This window comes from Barbus barbus (genome assembly GCF_936440315.1).
Source record: "Barbus barbus genome assembly, chromosome: 6".
NCBI lineage: Eukaryota > Metazoa > Chordata > Actinopteri > Cypriniformes > Cyprinidae > Barbus > Barbus barbus.
The window spans coordinates 16529587-16547401 of record NC_136734.1 but is presented as its reverse complement, the minus strand read 5'-3'; the positions used below and the strand labels follow the sequence as shown (position 1 = coordinate 16547401).

Sequence of the window (17815 nt, the reverse complement as noted above, 5' to 3'; positions counted from 1 at the left end):
TCTTGAATGCAGAAAGACTTTTTCAAAACAAAACTCTGAACATTACAGCCATTACAGGCATAGAACCAATAAAGCATTCTGAACTGTCCTGCAAAATGAGATTTATGAAACGCAAGAGCAAGTAAACAAGCAAAATAAAAGGGGCCTGAGGGGAATTAGGCCCCTCATTTAAACCACTGAATTTTTTTAAATAAAGACACTAACGCAGACATGCAAACTAACCACTGTAACTATCTAGATGCCTCTCTCTCTGTGTCCACAGTCTAACAAGTCTAAATGACTGAGCAGGATGTTTCTCCCCGAGGTTCAGACTCAGGAGCCGGACTGGAGAAACACAGCAAGGGTGCATTTGAGACTCTATGAATAGATGGTCTTTCACAAAGACCCTCATCTGAGGGTGCATCAGTATGAGAGAGACCAGCAGCAATGAATGTGCATTACCAAACACAAAAGGTGGTAAAAGCACATTTCTGTTCACAGGCAGTGAGCCTATGCCGCAAATGCATGCAAATCATGCTCAGGCCACAACTTTTCCCTCCTCTTCCAGTTGTTTACAGGTTTCCACCAGCGCCACCGAGTGCAGTTCAAACGGATCGCTGTCAAACTGATAAAAACAGGTCAGTTTTTGATTAAAGCACCGAAAGGATAAGCTTCAGATCAAGTCATCAGGATGCCCCCTTCATCTGTATCAAAGCCGTGATCGTGCATTGAGCATCACAGACGGGGGGATTTAAAGCAACATCCCCCTCTGTATATTTTTACCGCCGCACAAGAAGAAAAACAACCCCGAGCACGTACACACCCCTCTACCGTCGAACCAACTTCAGCGGCGACCGCACAGACAACCATTACCGCTCAACAAAACACCCATGACCGCTTGCTTGGTGATGTCATGCGCCTCTTGCACGGAGCAAATAGACATTTGGATTAAAAACGGAGAAGTGCATCTGCCTCCCATAAGAGGTGCTTAGCGGTAAGCTAATGTAATTCCGCGTCGGATTCTTCACGAAGACATTTAACGCAGTCATTACAGGTTTAACACAACGCAAACTTGATTCGGGAAGCTACTTACCTTGTTTTAGAGGGCAGAAAAGCTAGTTTGATTAATCCGTGAGTGCAAACCTGGATGCCCTCTTTCGCTATACTTGCTACTTTTAAACTGTGCTCTAAAATGTGCAGCTCCATCTTTTGCGTCTTCTCATTTGTGGTACATCTAAAAATATATAACTGCCTATTCCGTTTTTGATAAAACTAGAAAGAATAAATAACTAGAGCTTATGGACAGGGCTTTAAAACCATCAAACGGAGCGGAAAGGAGGGGAGAGAAAAGGAAAAGTTGTCTGCCGAGGAAAAGAGAGTAAAGCGGGGTGAAATAAAAGAAAGCACAACGAGGTAAACGGGAAGGGAGAAAAAAGAGGACTGTCGGCCCCCGTGTTTCCACTCCGACAAGGATTGGAATGGGCCAGCAGCTGGTAACAGTGAAACAAACAACCTGTCACTCAAAAAGGGGGCGGGACGAATTAGGCAGGAAGTGCATGCTGGGAAATGTAGTTCAGCTATACAAAGTTATGTTTTTTTCTTTCTCTGACACACCAATTTCAGGTCTTGGCGTCTCTATTAATGAGCTGATGACCTGATTCAGGTGTGTTTGATTAAGGAGACATGCAAAATGTGAAGTATCGGGGTGCCTCCAGGACCAGGTTTGGGAACCACTGCAATATAGATGATCTTATACCTCCTTCCTCACAGGGCCTAGGACAATGTTAGTTTGATATAAATTTTGATAATTTTATCCACCATGCAGAAAACATACTTTAAGATTTTTTTTTATTAAAGTAGTATTTTAGCATTAAAAGGCCTGCCTTAAAATGGTCGTTTCCAAGACTGAGGGTGACCCAGTTAAACCACTAACGTGCTAGATTATAAAGTATGTGACCTTTTCTTGAGCCTAAACAAAATCTTGCTAATCATTCACTGTGTAAAAGATGTGATGGAGGATTCAGTCAATATCAATCCGTTCTGTCTTTATCTAAACCAAAAAAAGTAGGTGGAACTTTTGTTCCTTTTTCAAGATTAGAAGTGGAATGCAACCAAATGTTGGAATTTATTTATATACGAATGGGAAAAAACATACACAGTAAGAATGTAAATTATTTGTACATGTAATAATCATGACACCCATTAATTGACCCAGTTCCGGCCCAGAGTGCATCATCTAATACAAGGAGGCAGAAGTTTAATAATTCAAAAGTGCCGTCTATTGGTAACCAGGGCCGGTGCTGCAGAGTCATAACACAAGCATTCTTTGTGTGCAGCTGTGATAAGATCCCTGGGACACTCTGATCTCTCACAGGGACAGGCATTGTTCAGTTCAAAGGACAGCACTACTCTTTAGATGCTATTCCTTTCAGCATTACCACTCAAAACACTGAGTGGTAAGCTTTGGACTTTGACTTATATAAATATCAGGCATGTCTGTAATGTTTTTAAATATATAAAACTAAAGGACATTAGTCCATCAACAGTATTTTGAACTGAGAATCTTTAGTTTCATAACCAAAAACTGTTCAGCCAGTGGTGAGTATTTATCTTCTGTAATACCCTTCATTTAAAAATTTTTTTTTTAAAAAAAGGCTGAAGAACCCAAACGTAGCATCTTTCATCTCAAGGATCAGTTTTACACCTGTCATTGAAGACAAAAGCAAAAAGCTTGACTGTTTGCATATGGATTTAATTCACGAATAAAATGGCTTATAAAAGTTCATCAAAATTAATCTTTAAAGTGAATAAAGTAGTGTATTCTGTTGCTTGGCCTGAACAATTTATCTTTCCCAACCAGACGCTTTATGAACAAAATGCTAAGCGGAAAACTACACTAAGACTTTCCCCAAAGAGCAAACACCGCAATAGAACATTCAAGCACTCACAAAAAGGCTTAGTTACACACTCAAAGGCAGCTTGTCAAAGCAGAAGTGGAGCAGTAAAAGTGGTGTTCTGCAGAGAATCCTTTAATCTGAACCCCATGACCCACATGAAGCCCTGAGAACCAATCTCCTACCGGCATCACACTGGCTATGTGGCTTTGAGACTTCAAATCTTAAATGTTATCCTCTCTAAGGTGAGCTCTAGTAATGAGAAAACTCTAGTTTAACTGCTAAATTACATTCTCACTGAAACTGTACACATTAGGAAATATTTGGGACTTCACATTGGTTCACCCTTTCTGAAAAAAAAACAAAACAAAAAAAAAACCCTTCAACCACATCTTTTATACTTAATTTATTGAAAACTACCACAAAACACTCCAAAGCAGAAGCTTAACATTTCCTGTGCAGTATGATCTCCTCACCAACACCAACTGTTAAAGACAAAAGTAAATTGCATTCATATTGACAGTGCTAATAGAACATGACAATGATATCGCTTTAAGTGAATCAGGTGTTGCCCTAAAGACAGCAAGCAGTTTATTTAGCAAAAAACCTGCAAAACATCTCCCAGGGCACTGATGTAGGATCACAGCGTTAAGGGTCGCCAGTGAAAAGAAGTGGCTGACCCCCTTTGAAAGTAATCCAAAGATGTGGAGCACCTCTCACCTTCCACAAAAAGTCTGGCTGGGAAACCCTTCACTCCAACACCAAACCTGTAACAACAAACAATTAAACATGCACAACCTCCCATTTTGAGTTTAAGTGCATTTAGGGAAATGTTCCTAATAACTCCCAACAGAAGTACAACTGAAGGGACTCATTAGGATGGGTTTTAATTTTTGGTCATGTCCACAGCAAGTCAGGAACCACGTATCCTAAAAGCCTTGGTATATGACCAAATTTATCACGTACATGCAACTGGGAAACGTTCAAGAACAGATGCCTTACTTTTCATCTTGCAGTACTGCAAGAACGATCAGCTGCCAACATTCATTCTTCAATCTAGTCATAGGGGACCTGTGGGCACAACACTAACACGTCAGGATTATCAAGACACACCGAGCTATTGAAACAATGTCACAAGGCTTCTAAAAGGAGCAAGTCGCAGTGTGTCATTATCATCCCAGAGAGCGTCTTGGATGACTGCGGGGGGTTGTAAAGGGCTGGGGCATGTTGAGTATGTGGGAAAATGCAAAGCACACCAGTGATAGACCCATTCTGCACTGCACTAGAGAGGCCATGCAGGAAAGTTTACATCAAAAAGAGCTTGGCTTCCATCTTGGGCTGCTTGATAATTTGGTTTTAGTTCAAATAATCAGACACTACAAATACTGTAGTTCAGCCATCTTTACATACTAACAAGCAGCACTTAACTCAGGATGAGGCTAGAGCTGCACGATTCTGGATAAATTGAGAATCACGATTGTTTTTTGTCTTAAATGGAGATCACGATTCTCCCACGAATCTGAACTAAACAAAATAATGTGACAAAATATTAGTTGCTGCAGTCTATTTAAGGGTTTAATTTAAATTATTTATTAAACATCTATATTTAATCTATAATACAGTGTGGCCCGGTTTCACAGACTAAGCCAGGATTAGATCATAGTTCAATTAAGACATTTAAGCAATTTTTATAAACATGCTTAGGAAAAAAACATTACTGGTGTGCATCTTGAGACAAAACAAAGGTACTGATATATTTTAAGATCAGTCAGTGCAAGTTTATTTCAGTTGAAACAGCTCAGACTTACATTTTAGACTAGGACTAGGCTTAAACCTTGTCTGTGAAACCCTGGGTATATGCATTTAAAATAGTGCATTTAATACTCATTTTTAGTATTAAAATGAAAAACTGGTTTGTATTAATGATTCAATGACTCACTCATACCTCACTTGTTTCATTAATGGATGAATCAGTGTTTTTGAACGAATCTCGAATGAATGATTCAATGACAAATAAATTTTTTAACAGTCCCTCGTCACCACCTAGTGGCGAAACGATGCAATCGACACAAACGTTATTTGAAGCTTCACTTACTTTCAAGAGATGAGCGTCTCTATTTTGATCGCTACCATAGACCTCAATGTTTGTAGCCGAACTATAAGCTTGTATCCCAGTATTTCTATGAATGACTGCAAGTCAGAAATACTGTAGTTGAAAAGACTGAAACTTTTTCTTACCTAAACACGTTAACTGTCTGCTCTCTGGATCAGCAGCAGCGAGAATGCAGATTTGAATGTTCCGGTATGATTTTTTCAAAGTTTTAATAGACACGGGCAAATCGCCGTCATTTAGAAATTAGATTGTGTGGGTATTTGAATCGAGATCTTTTAACGATTAATCGTGCAGCTCTAGATGAGGCCTTGTCTCGACCACCGCCAGGACCGAACAACAAACATGAGGTCCAATTAGAGCGGGTGCCGAGGTTCTCTAGCACTGGCATTTGAACATTCCAGTCAGACATACAACTGGATGCAGATACCAACAGTGCGGACTCATGTCATTTCTAATAAACCACTTTAACATTACAAACCTCTAATACACCACCAATCACCAAAAAAAGGGTAGTGTGCCTTCTAGTGGACATCCTTCAGTTCACACCTGCAAAGTGGAAATTTACAGAAATTAGATGTTTGCTCTTTGCTATGCCTTACAAATTAAGGTACATGCTTTAAGCTCATTGAATGTACTGCAGAATTTTCCCACAAAGCTAATGATATTAGCGACATGGGTAAAGCGATACTACAGACTTGCTCTCCGAGGCATTTCCAACGACTACGCTCTACTGAGAGGGGCAAGTCGGGATAGACCTCACTTTAATAAATCAGTTTCCCAAAATGCATTATCATCAAGTGGAAAAATTCTAAAAGTAACATTTACCATTAGGACAAGCTTCCTCAGCTACAAATGATGCATTAATTCACAGGATTATTCACCCACATTGTGTTCTGGAGCCTTGGAGCCTGAAAGTAGAGGGAAACATGAGAAAAGAATAGCATGTCTACATTTAAGCAAAATGAAAGGGAGTCTGAGTGTTCAGAAAGGCACATCCTCTTTCATGGTTAATAAGAGCAGTTGAACATTAATGCCAATCATCATTACAAAACTCTAGTAATTCTTCATTATCCCAATAAATTCTTACCTGATTGCCCAGTCCATTCACAGGAGGACCATTAATGTCATCCGAAACCTGAAAGCGCACACATCTTATTTGAAGTGACTCGTAAATTATAAAAACATGCACATTTTCTGTGGTAAAATGTCTCTTCTCAGTAGTAGCACTGTTATTTGGTGGCCACAACAGTGAGTTGCCAGAGAAGGGAATTGTAATTTTTGCACTGCACTAGTTCCTAAGCCCATTATGGCTAGACCGTGACTAGTACTGTGCACTTACTTTCTAAAAACCGATCCAAACCACTTACCATACTGCATATGTTGGTTACTACACACTTCAAACAACATAGAGATGCCTAAGAATTCCCTGTTGGGAGAAAAAAAACAACATCAGTCTTCAGATCGTCCCAAAGTACAGCTGTAGAGACATGATGGGAATATACCAGGCCTCATTGTCATCACTGTAACGATTCTACAATGATGAAAGCAAACCTGGTGTTGTTCTAGCCAAGTCGATCGAGGAATTTGCCCTATTTGAGAAATTCCACTAGTGATGATCTGCTTGGCAATCTACGAGATCCGACAAGTCTTTAAACACGTGACCCCCACAAAGACCAAATCACCCACAATGGATCAATATAGTGGAAGATAATTAATGCACTTAACAAAAGTAATCTGAAAAAGTCACTTTATAGTTCAGTAGATTTCTCCATGCACACGAGCCTGAAGGAGTATTCACCACGTGGTGTAACTCAGTCTACTATTCGCTAGAACGTATTAAAAAGTCTTTGCGTCAAACCTATGCAATGTTTCCATAAACAAATGTAAGAGAACACAACCTAGATGACTGAAATGCGGAAATAACACACACAAGTACCTGGTTTTAAGCATGCCTTCCACACGCACACTCGCAGGCGGGTTGAAGCTGAGAAGGACACCGGAAGAAAAGTGTCACGTTTTATATGTGACTTTGCGACATTTTACGCCTCTGCGCTCTCCTCTGCGTTTCTGTGGTAACGTTATGCAATTAAAATGGACAAATCTAAAGCGCGAAGTATTTGAGAAAAATACATTTTAAATAATGCAGTAAACGATGTTACATTAATAGTTTGACATGGCATATTTTAACATAAAATTGTGTTGAGAGATTTAATGTATATATTGATTATTATTCTGTTCAGCGGAAAAAATTATCTGTTGTCCATCTTTTTTTGTAATTGTAATACACAAAAATTAAATAAAAACAATTAAAACTATTTAGTTGCTTGTTCGTTGATATAATAATAATGATAATGCGAGACACGTGACCTCACTCACTAATTGTCGCGCCAGTGTATTCACTCGCAAGTACCTTGACCTTTACTGACCTGTGTGACTAGCAAATTATTCTTTCATTATGGGGGTTTGTATGTCAAGAAAAGAAATCCCTGATGAAATTTATCGATATTGGTCTGCTGTAGCATCTTCTCTTCGCCTCGGCTGGCTTGGGACGAATAACGTGAGGACGGTTAGTGTTGCTGGTTAACGTCAGTTGAAGCGAAGTAACGTTAGAGCAGTTGTTTATTATTGAACAAAACGAGCTAGCTAGTATGCTGAATGTAATAATTAAGTTGGCAGTAAGTCAGAGTTAGTGTCACTAGGGGCGTGGTGATATTGAACAAACGGTTTGTAAAATAAAATCTCCATTGTGTCATCAAGTAAGTGGCTAAGTTACCATTTTCAAATTGCTTTATTTTATTCAGGAGATGAAAGCGTGCCAGCTTGCCCTTTTCCCTAATCTGTTGAACTCCTCAGCTGTAGAAGAGGATATTCTTGGCCTGGAGGAACATCTACGAGAGGTAACGTAGACTAACCATGTTCCGCACAGATGCCGTTTTAGCGCCGATCGCTGAACAAATACTTCCAGGTCGTACATAAACTATATATCTGTGTAATCGTCATTTTCCCCTCTTCCACCTCCAATCAAGACAGAGACGCACCCGCAGTTTGTTTCAGTGAGATTCAGGGGCGTAGCCATCATTTCAAAAGTGGGGGGGACGGAATGTCTAGTGTTATACCTGTTTTTTTGTTGTTATTTTTTTCAGTTAACCCTTGTCTAATTGACAGGTTTTATTTTTAATCATACCTTTTTGCTTAATATGCTTTATGATTATATTATTATATATGATTATAAAATAGAAGGAATAGAAAAAAGAAAAAGAAAGAAAGAAATACAACAGCTTGTCACTGGGACAGTACCCTTAAAAGCACATCTTTGTACCTTATTTACCTCAAAAAGTTTCATAGTTGTACATTGCGGTTCATATTGGTATTCTAAGGTACTAATGTGCACCTTTTTGAGTATAAGTTACAACGATGTCCTTATAAGGGTACTATTATTTTCATATTTCAGATTGTATTTTGTGAGTGTTGTATGTAGAGTACATGGCACACAGTAATGGATACTTGCACATTCACATACTCCTTTATTCTGTTCTGTTCTATTATACATTAGTCTGATTAGTCTATGTTAAAATAAATATCTTATCATAGACAATGCTGTAAATAATCTTTACCTCTGAAGCCTCACTGAAACTCTCTGCCTCATTCACTCTCAGCTCTGTATTCACTTCTGCCTCTGTCTAGCAAATAACGTAGTGTTTGAAACATGTACATACAGGGAATAGTGACATACAGAAGAAAATAACTAATTACTGCTGGACAATAACCAATCATTTGTATCCTAAATTATTTTTTAACACTTTAGAATGGGGAACACATTCACTATTAACTATGACTTTTGCCTCAATAAACTCTTCATTTACTGCTTATTAATAGCTTGTAAGGTAGTCGTTGTAGTTGTTAAGTTTAGGATTATGGGATGCAGAATATGGTCATGAAGAATACAGAATTAATATGTGCTTAAGTACTAATAAACAATCAATATGCAAGCTAATAATTACCTACTGTAGTTAAAAATGATAGCTGAGAAGTTGTTCATCATACTAATGTTATTTTTTATTTTTCTATATTTGACTAATTATGTGTTTTCTATGATTGGTCCATATATAATCCTACAACAGCCAGGTGTTAAAAGCCACTCTTCTCACCTGTCACTGTGTGTCGTCCTAATTCTGTCCTAACAGACCTAGGCTGACTGTTTCTTGTTCATTCTTGATAACACATAAAAACGTAAAGATGCAATAATGACAGAGCACCCCTAAACGAAGATCGATCCTGTATCAGATCAGTGCTTGCATGTTTGATTGAAATACATCATGTAGAATTGGCAGAGTTAAACATGTCACAATGCTGCAAACGCTGTAAAATCTCAGTTCAACATGATCTTTATTCTTATTTGAAGGGTTCTGATAACATACATACATAACATACGTGTTAAAATAAAAGACACGTTACAAAAGAGTTACGGAAAAATACACTGAAAATAAATAAGTGCATGTTTGTCCAGGCAGCTTTTTATTTCTCCATATAATGAACATCAAAACTTGCTAATTATTCAACAAGAGCAATAGGCAGAGTCACTGAACATTGTGCAACACTATTCGGATCCCACATGACAACTTACGCTGCTTGACTTCGTAAAAAAGGAGTGAAGAGTTTCTTGCCGCTTTGAACTCATCTCGACCTCTAATGAATGATGGAGACAGCGCGGGACCGCGGGCGCGAGCCTGGGTATGTCGTGACGTCACAAACTGAGTGACTGATTGGCATGGAAACGTAAACGTCATGTATAAATTATCTTGTCTCTTTGAATTTTAAATCATTCTGCATTTATATACATTGCTCCATTAAAACCTCAACATGTCGAGAACACAACTGTCCAATGAAAAAGTGCGGGGGACAAATTTACTTTTTATAAAAAGTGGGGGGGACATGTCCCCCGCGTCCCCCGCGTAATCTACGCCCCTGGTGAGATTTGAGTAAGCTTGCTAGGTGCGCCACTGCGCTTGAAAATGGACGGACACAACTAGAGCAGTGAAAATGTACATTTCTATTTCATGTTTCTCACAGTACTACAGTCTTTACGAAATGAATATCATGTTATCACAAATGGTTAAATATGTTCCCTTCTATTGAATAAATGTTTTGAAATTTTAATTTTTAAACGTCGATTGCGGACGATGACCACTTAGCGCCACTCTCACCTGAGACAGGTCTCACCTGTTTGCCCTTCATTCTGCGTGCAGTGATGATGTTTATATTCATAAAGTGTCAATTAAGTTAACATTACATGATTTGAATTTTAACATTTTAAGTTTTTAACAAATTAAACCTGAAATATAACTCAATTGATTATTTCAAAGCCAACTTTTTCCTTAAAAAAAGGACGTTACGTTGTCTGTGCACAGAAAAACACACGTTACACACACACGTTGGTTTTTGTGGTTTATGGGGACTCTCCATAGGTGTAATGGTTTTTTATACTGAACAAACTGTGTGTGCTATTGTCCTACACCAACCCTACACCTAAACTTAGCCCTCACAGGAGGCTTTGTGCATTTTTAGATTTTCAAAAAAACACCATTTAGTATGTTTTTTTTAAGCCTTTTGAATTACGGGGACATAGGCAGTGTCCTCATAAACCACCTTCATATTGTAATACCTCTGTCATACCCATGTCATTATACAAATTTGTGTCCTCATAAACCACATAAACACACACACACACACACACACACACACTATAGGCCTAAATAGGGCACACAATGTTTAGTAATAGTATTTTTAATCAGTTTAGTGTCAAATGTAAATAGTAGTAAACACACGCATCTTGATCATTATGTTTAGAAGTTTTCGCATTGTTTTTTTTGCTTTTTTTAATTTTAAAATCAGTGCAAATTGTTTGCCCTTCTTGTCTTCAGAGATATGGAAATGTTATTCACTAACGTTTCACATGGTTGATGCTTAACCCACATGCCATAATTAATATCATGACACAATCATGCCTAACTCGCATGGTCCTTTATTAAAGCAATTAACTTACATTTTAAACAAATAAAAAGGTACTCATCTTTTTTATGAATTTTAATGATGTTTTCATCATTTAAAATAAACAGCTCATAGTTGAGCAGTTAAATGTCCATTTTCGCCGATGAAATCAAGTTATGCGCGCTGTACGGAACATCAAGCCTTACCATTTTCCGTACACTGGCGGAGGAGGTACTTTTCCCCACTTTTCTCAAAAACTATTGGTCCTAAAGACATCAATCAAAGTGTGGACTGTGTAATGGGTATTCCCCCAGAGAAGGATCACACAAACTTGCTTGTCTGTCTCTCGACAATGTCGAACTTTTAAATATTTGCTATATGGTAGCTCTGGTATGTCATTTTATTGTCAGTTCCATTTTATCCAGATCTGCATCTCTATTTTGCAGTTAGTGCATTCACAGTGGTCTCTTGAGTATACCATTACATACTACACATAGGAAAAAGTACATCTTTTTGATTCCTTATTTGTATCAGCAGTATAGAGGGAGATTGCAAAGAGCCTTAAGTGAGATATTACTTGGTTAGTTAGTCTAGGTCTAACCTGCATAATACAAATGTCAGCCTGAAATGTAAGTTAAAGGACTACACAAATGAATATAGGATCAGGACGAAGATGGTTTGACCACCTCGTGCAACCTCACAGGATTTTGCATGTTAAAAAGCTAATTCTGTACTTGTTTTAAACATTAATTGGTGTTATCAAAGGTTATTTGTTATGTAATCATAGCCTTGACTCTATCTATCAGTGCTCTCAAATCGATTAATTGCAATTAATCACATCCAAAAATAAAAGTTTGTGTTTACATAAAATGTGTGTGTACTGTGTATATTTACATTTGTATATAAATTCATACACATACATGTTGTTCAGATATTGACCAATAAAAAAATTGAAGTATTAATAAAAATAAATAAAAGTGTAAATAAAAACATCAAAAAAGTATTAGGCTTAAAGGGTATATTCACCATAAATGTATATTTGTGGATTTTTCTTATGACAGGGTGCTGATGTCTCAAGTGGTGATGAGCGCGGTCGGACGCCTCTTCATGTGGCAGCAGGAGAAGGCCATTTAAACGCTGTTCGCTTCTTGCTGCAGCAGGGAGCAGATGTGAATGCCACTGACTGTTATGAAGAAACCCCACTCCGAGATGCCATACGCTGCAAGTACTTAACACGTTTGTGTGCTTTACTGGAAATACATTTCATAACAGGGTCAGAAATGAACTTATCCATTTAAGGGGGAATATTTGCCCCCTGGAATTGATTTCAATGGGCATTTTTTATAATTAACTTTATTAATTGTTTCTGTGTTGTTTTTATATTAGTTAAATGTAATCCGTTACTGAAATATATTAGAATAATATACCAAAACAAAAGCCATATTTTTACTGTAAAAGTAGAACCGAAACCATATCTGACATGACATTTATTTATTTACTTACTTTACTTTAAGTCATTTAGCAGACACTTTTATCCAAAGCGACTTACAAATAAGAAAAAGTAACTAAAACTAAGTCAAAACTCTGTAAATACTATACACACACATTTAAGAAAATAAAGAAATTAAATAAAATAGACAAATGCATACAGCATTTCAATACTAAACATTTAAATGAAAACAAAAAAATAAGCTAAAAACAATTCAAAATATTAAAACAACAAAAGGTATGAGTATAATGCTTCTAACATAACAATAAGCTAAACACCAAAAAACAACTACATGTGTATGTACAGCCACACACATATACATACATATAAATCATTTCATTTCCATATAGTATGAAGCACTAAAATAACTACAATTAAATAAAACTAAAACTGAATAAACAACCTATACAGACATCAACACTGAGCCAAACACACATTTTAAGACAATAACAACTTACTTACACATAGTAAGAAATGGTTATAAAAACTGAAACAGAAGTGAAACTAGTAGGAAAGAGGAGAAATAAAAAGCGATACTTATATCCTTTGCCGGTGTCCCTGTCTGGTGGAGTCGCACGGTGGAGTCGATGGTCTTTACACTCTTCGGTCTTCACACGACGGCTGCTGCGACCCACTTTCCTGTTTATCACAAAAAATGGCCAAGCAAGTGCAGACACTGACAAGATACGCCATACAGTATGAGAACAAACACGATTTCAGCAAGTCTCAACACAGTTTTTACAGACTGTTTAATGTTGCTCAAATATGGCTTACATGTATTTACACTACAAATGCATAATATATATTAAATGGACTACATAAAGAGTATAAATTATAACATTAAAAAACCCAGGAACTGCTTGCATGGTAGGGCTGCAAGTTTATGACTACATTTTTGTTGTTGATTATTGTTCTTTATATTGTAAGAATGATTATTAATGTTGATTAATATCATACTCCAGCTATACAGTTAGGAACCACTTATAAACATTTATTGCTTTTTTTGCATTATAAAATCAAGACTTCATATTGCTTATTGTAGTAGCTTGAAAAACAAAACAGCTATTTAAACGGAGTAAATTATATACAGAAAGCAAGCATAAAACACTGAAGCACACTATGCACACTTGAAAAAACTCCTTTTATAAGCATTGAAGCTGTCTACACTGTGAAAAGAATTTCTTACATTGAATTTGCACTCATGGTTTCTAATGCAAGAATTTATGAGTGCAGAATTCAGTCAGTGATTGGCCACTGCAGTCATAAGTTTAACAGAAATATGTGCGATTCGTAAAAATGCTGCCAAAAAACGCATACAAATAAATGTGATGCGGTGTGAACAGATCTAGAATGTAATGCCACAGTCACCACTTTTCACATTTCACTTCAATCGCAACAGAAATTGTGCAAATCTTCTGTTAATTTCCAACCCTGTTGCATGCCCACGTTTACTGATTAACCTTTTAAATCACTAGGAGTTTGGAGGTGGTGGAGCTGTTAATTTCTGCAGGGGCACGTTTAGAAAAATCCTCAGAGGAACTTGGGGTTGAGATGTGCTGGTAAGTGGGATTGTGTTTTTATACAGAAGTTAATTTCACAAAAGAGGGCACTTGATAAAAGGTGTCTGCCTGATGAACATGTTAACTTTAATAGCAATAATTGCAGTCTCCTCAATATGGATTGTGCTTTTCAGTCTTGCATTCCTTGGAGACATAGAACAGATGGAGGCGTGGAAGAAGGCTGGAGTCAGTTTTAACGTTTCTGATGCTCATGGTCGAACTCCCTTACATGTGGTGAGGGTTTCTCAGACATGTGAAGTAAATGTTGTTCCTATGATAAGCATCTAAGCCTGGCTCTTCTTTCTTCATTTGCTTTATTAGGCAGTGTGTACCGATCAACCTGAAATGGTGAAGTTCTGTATCCGCAATGGATCGGATCTTGAGGTATGGACACAAAGGGTTTAAAACAGTGGTTTATCTCTCAAAGGTTTGAACACATACATTTTTTTTGGCCAGTATTTCAGAATAATCTCAAGTTATCAAAACACTTAAGATGCATGCTAGGTTTTCTAGTAGTCTTAAGGCAGTTCCCATATGCTAGGCACTGTTGACTGCTTTTCCATCACTCTTCTTTTCAACTCGCCCAATTCAACAAATGTAAATTAAATTCTAACTTTTTGTTGGGAGAGTCATACTGTGTGTATATTCACAATTTATATTGTCTACAAAGAAATTTCAGAAGGTTTTAAGGTCATGAGAAAGCCAGATGTGTCCTTACTTATGGATCTATCGGGATATAAAAGCATCAATGTACCTGTAATAAAAGTAATTTTATTTCAATCTTTTCTGAAATGACAGCAAAGAGACAGGTTCAACAACAGGCCTATAGATGATGCTCAGAGACTAGGTTTACAGCACATGGTGGAGCTGTTGAGTTATTAGGCTCACTGGCTGAACCAGGCCACAGATGGCAGGAAGCCCAGAAGGAACAGCAGGTGTCTGTACTTTTAAGAGAGTTCAAAGTTCTTTGTCATGTTTTTCCAGATCATAAAACCTTTTATACAAAAAGGTGTTAATTGCAATGTTCAAAAACATTATTATAGAATGGAGGAAGAGGTTCAGGTAAACTTTTTTTTTGATGTTTTTGGCACAACTAAAATAGGTTAATGAAACAAAGATTCCTAACATTTATTTTTTTTAAATCATTTTTATTCAATATTCTGTTTTTTTTTTTTTTTTTTTTTTTAAGCAGAGTTCCAAGGGCACAGTTTTCTTCCAGTTTGATATTAATGTCAAAGACAAAAAGAGGTGAACTCATTTTATTTGTCTACTTTATTTGATATGGGTTTCCAGTTCTGAACATGTAAATAGCAAATATCATTCGCCATAGTAAAAAACACTCTAGATATAATACTTGAACATTTTTGAAATTGGACAAAAATGAAAGTAAACAACAGATTCTGGTGTCTGACAGCACTTGATAATGACTTTATAATTAAAACCTTAATGCTTTCAGTGGTTCATTGTTTTCATTTTCACTTCAGGTGACTTTTAACAACAAACAAGACGTGCACCAAAATGAACAAAACACAACGTGTTAAAGATCTTTATAATATGGTTTAAATAAAGAACGCACAAGCAATTTAAAATGTACAACGAGTGAGGCAGCAAACAAAGCCAATAGGGTTCTTTTTAGTCTGACTGGTTAACACTACCAGATGCCAGAATCTGAAGTTATACAAGCATCCTTCACCTCAGCCTTGCACCCATGCCTTCAACGGCACTATCACACAGTGTAAGGATACCCATAATGTGTCTTTAAGAGGCATATTCCAAGAGACAATGTTTCAACAGTGTAACACAGACAAGAATATAACTATGCCATATGTATTGTATCATTTCCATATTAAAAGCTAATTTCAATCTCTGTAAAGTGAGTGGTGCAAAAACACACTGTTACAAAAGAAAAGGCACGATAATTCGGCCATTCGGTGCAAGATTAAGGTGAACCAGGAGAAGAAATATATTGACTTCATCAGAGAACCACTATCATATGCAAACAATTGCCTGAGAGTTAAAATGATCAAAACAAGACAAGATTTATTTTTTGTAACATGCAGTCACATGTCCAGTCAATAGAGCAAACTGACGGGCAATGCGATAGCGTTCAAAAGTACAAAAACGGTCAGAGAAGGAAGGCTGACATCCAAGAGCGGAACTCTCTTTTTACAGAGGAGAACAGCAGTATCAAACATTAAGCAAAGTTATTTTAATGACAGCCCAAGAACATTGCATGCATTTTTATGCCATAGAGTTTGTGTACAAAAGCAAAAAGATTACAAAAATGTCACAGGTGTGGCTTGCACAATGAACTGTCAGAGATAAGGTTTCTCAGTTGGTGAACATTGTAGGGCTGTAGACTGTTCTCCTTGGAGTTTCAACGTGTTTAATAAATGGCCAACATCTGAAGTCTTATCTCCAATCTAGAGTTCACTTTAATGAATAAAATCTGGTAATGAGGGAAAAAAATACCGTAATAATATTTACGATAACCACTGACGGCATGCTAAATATGCAATAACACAAAGGTTAAAATAATACACTGGTTATAATTTAATGACACAAAATTAAAAGAAACATGTTAAATGACTTTAACACAGTATTTAAAAAATATATATTTAGTCTTCTTTAAAATGCTCAAAGGAAGAATAAGATAAACATGCCATTAATAAATCTCAAAACAATAGTTTGTCCTGTCCTGTCCATTTCATTTTTTTTTGATTTACAGACTGAAAATGTTTTAGAGTAAAAGATGTTACTGCAATGTATGAATTGGCTTGGGCACAGTGTTTAATCCAAAAATCAATAATCAATCCATAGTATTAATTTCTAGAATAGAGCATTTTCTGCATTTGTGTGTGTTCTCATGTAAACTGTTTTCTCTCAATAAAAATGGCTATTGAAACTGCTGTGTGCTGTCTTAATGTCAATGGCACACTGGTCATTTGCAGTGAGAGTACTGAAACTAAAAGGTAAACTACATCCATTAATTAGACAAACTAGGAGAATGGGCAAATAAAAACTAACACATTTGTTGGGAGTTTATATTATAAGATCTACAATTCTTTAAGTTCCACCAACCAATATAATCTTCACAATCATCTGTCTGTAAAATACAATTGTGTAGTTTATACCCTGGCCTTAAGATCGGCATCAGAAAGGTTTTGGACTGTAAACAACATTGTTTTGGAAAGTGTATTTTCAGAGCCCCTTTGCTGCCATGATGCACACGTGTAATGATACATTTACTCACAGCTAATTTCTGTAAACAGGATTCTTGAATACACATAAAACCTCAAGAGAACGGCGAAAGGGAGCAGTAGAGTGTGGTTAAATATTTGAAAACAGGAACTGATCTCTTGTTGGCTGTCGGAACAACATCTCTCCATTTTCAATGAGGTTGTGCAAGCACAGGGTGATTAAAGACCCTTATATAAGCCCAAAAGCCACATCAAGCCACACAATCAGACTGCAAGCTCAACACCAGAAAAAGTACAAGAGATAGAGCAAGTGTTATGTGTGAACAGATACTGGCACCCATCTCTAAATCAGTGGACTGTTGGGAGTGTTGATCCATCCATCACAGGCTGCTGGGCTTTACATGGACATCATGTAGGAAAGGGGCGGGCATCGGGGCATCCACTGGAAAGAGCCTCTCAGTCATTGTACCCTGAACCAGGGAGTTCATTGGTTAATGTGTGCCAGCGCTCGATTTTCTTGTCCTTGTTTTTCAGACAGTCAAACCAGTGTTTTAGCCTCTCGCCATTGGCATTTATACCTAAAGAGACTCCAC

At 37.1% G+C, this 17815-nt stretch overlaps 3 protein-coding genes and 1 long non-coding RNA gene across 8 annotated transcripts in view; 1 reads left to right on the top strand and 3 right to left on the bottom strand.

Moving 5' to 3' along the window:
• LOC306871409 (cytosolic arginine sensor for mTORC1 subunit 2-like) overlaps positions 1-1501 on the bottom strand; it is an 18104-nt gene extending 16603 nt beyond the window's left edge. Inside the window, exon 1 of the mRNA XM_079419314.1 lies at positions 1073-1501. Within this exon, the coding sequence (XP_079275440.1) occupies positions 1073-1185 (113 nt within the window). The 5' untranslated portion in view covers positions 1186-1501. The remainder of the gene's footprint in view (positions 1-1072) is intronic.
• Positions 767-16924, top strand: LOC306871410 (L-asparaginase). Of its 3 annotated transcripts, none has more exons than XM_079419316.1 (7): positions 767-973; positions 7788-7883; positions 12036-12199; positions 13939-14022; positions 14157-14256; positions 14344-14406; positions 14821-16924. In XM_079419316.1, exons 2-7 carry the CDS (start codon positions 7791-7793, stop codon positions 14902-14904), a joined length of 588 nt encoding a protein of 195 aa, XP_079275442.1. In that variant the 5' UTR covers positions 767-973; positions 7788-7790; the 3' UTR covers positions 14905-16924. The 3 variants fall into 3 exon arrangements, with proteins under 3 accessions (XP_079275442.1, XP_079275441.1, XP_079275443.1); XM_079419315.1 differs by lacking the exon at positions 767-973 and adding an exon at positions 7309-7552; XM_079419317.1 differs by lacking the exon at positions 767-973 and adding an exon at positions 7559-7709.
• On the bottom strand, positions 3253-6981 carry LOC306871411. The gene is made up of 8 exons (XR_013784330.1): positions 6923-6981; positions 6354-6412; positions 6074-6121; positions 5812-5894; positions 5465-5532; positions 3876-3944; positions 3594-3640; positions 3253-3358 (listed from the first exon to the last, which is right to left on the bottom strand). It is a non-coding gene; the product is annotated as an uncharacterized lncRNA (long non-coding RNA).
• Positions 15288-17815, bottom strand: part of LOC306871406 (double C2-like domain-containing protein beta) — a 301845-nt gene continuing 299317 nt past the window's right edge. For all 3 annotated transcript variants that reach the window (XM_079419309.1, XM_079419310.1, XM_079419311.1), the window contains one exon: positions 15288-17815. In XM_079419309.1, the coding sequence (XP_079275435.1) occupies positions 17679-17815 (137 nt within the window). In that variant the 3' untranslated portion in view covers positions 15288-17678.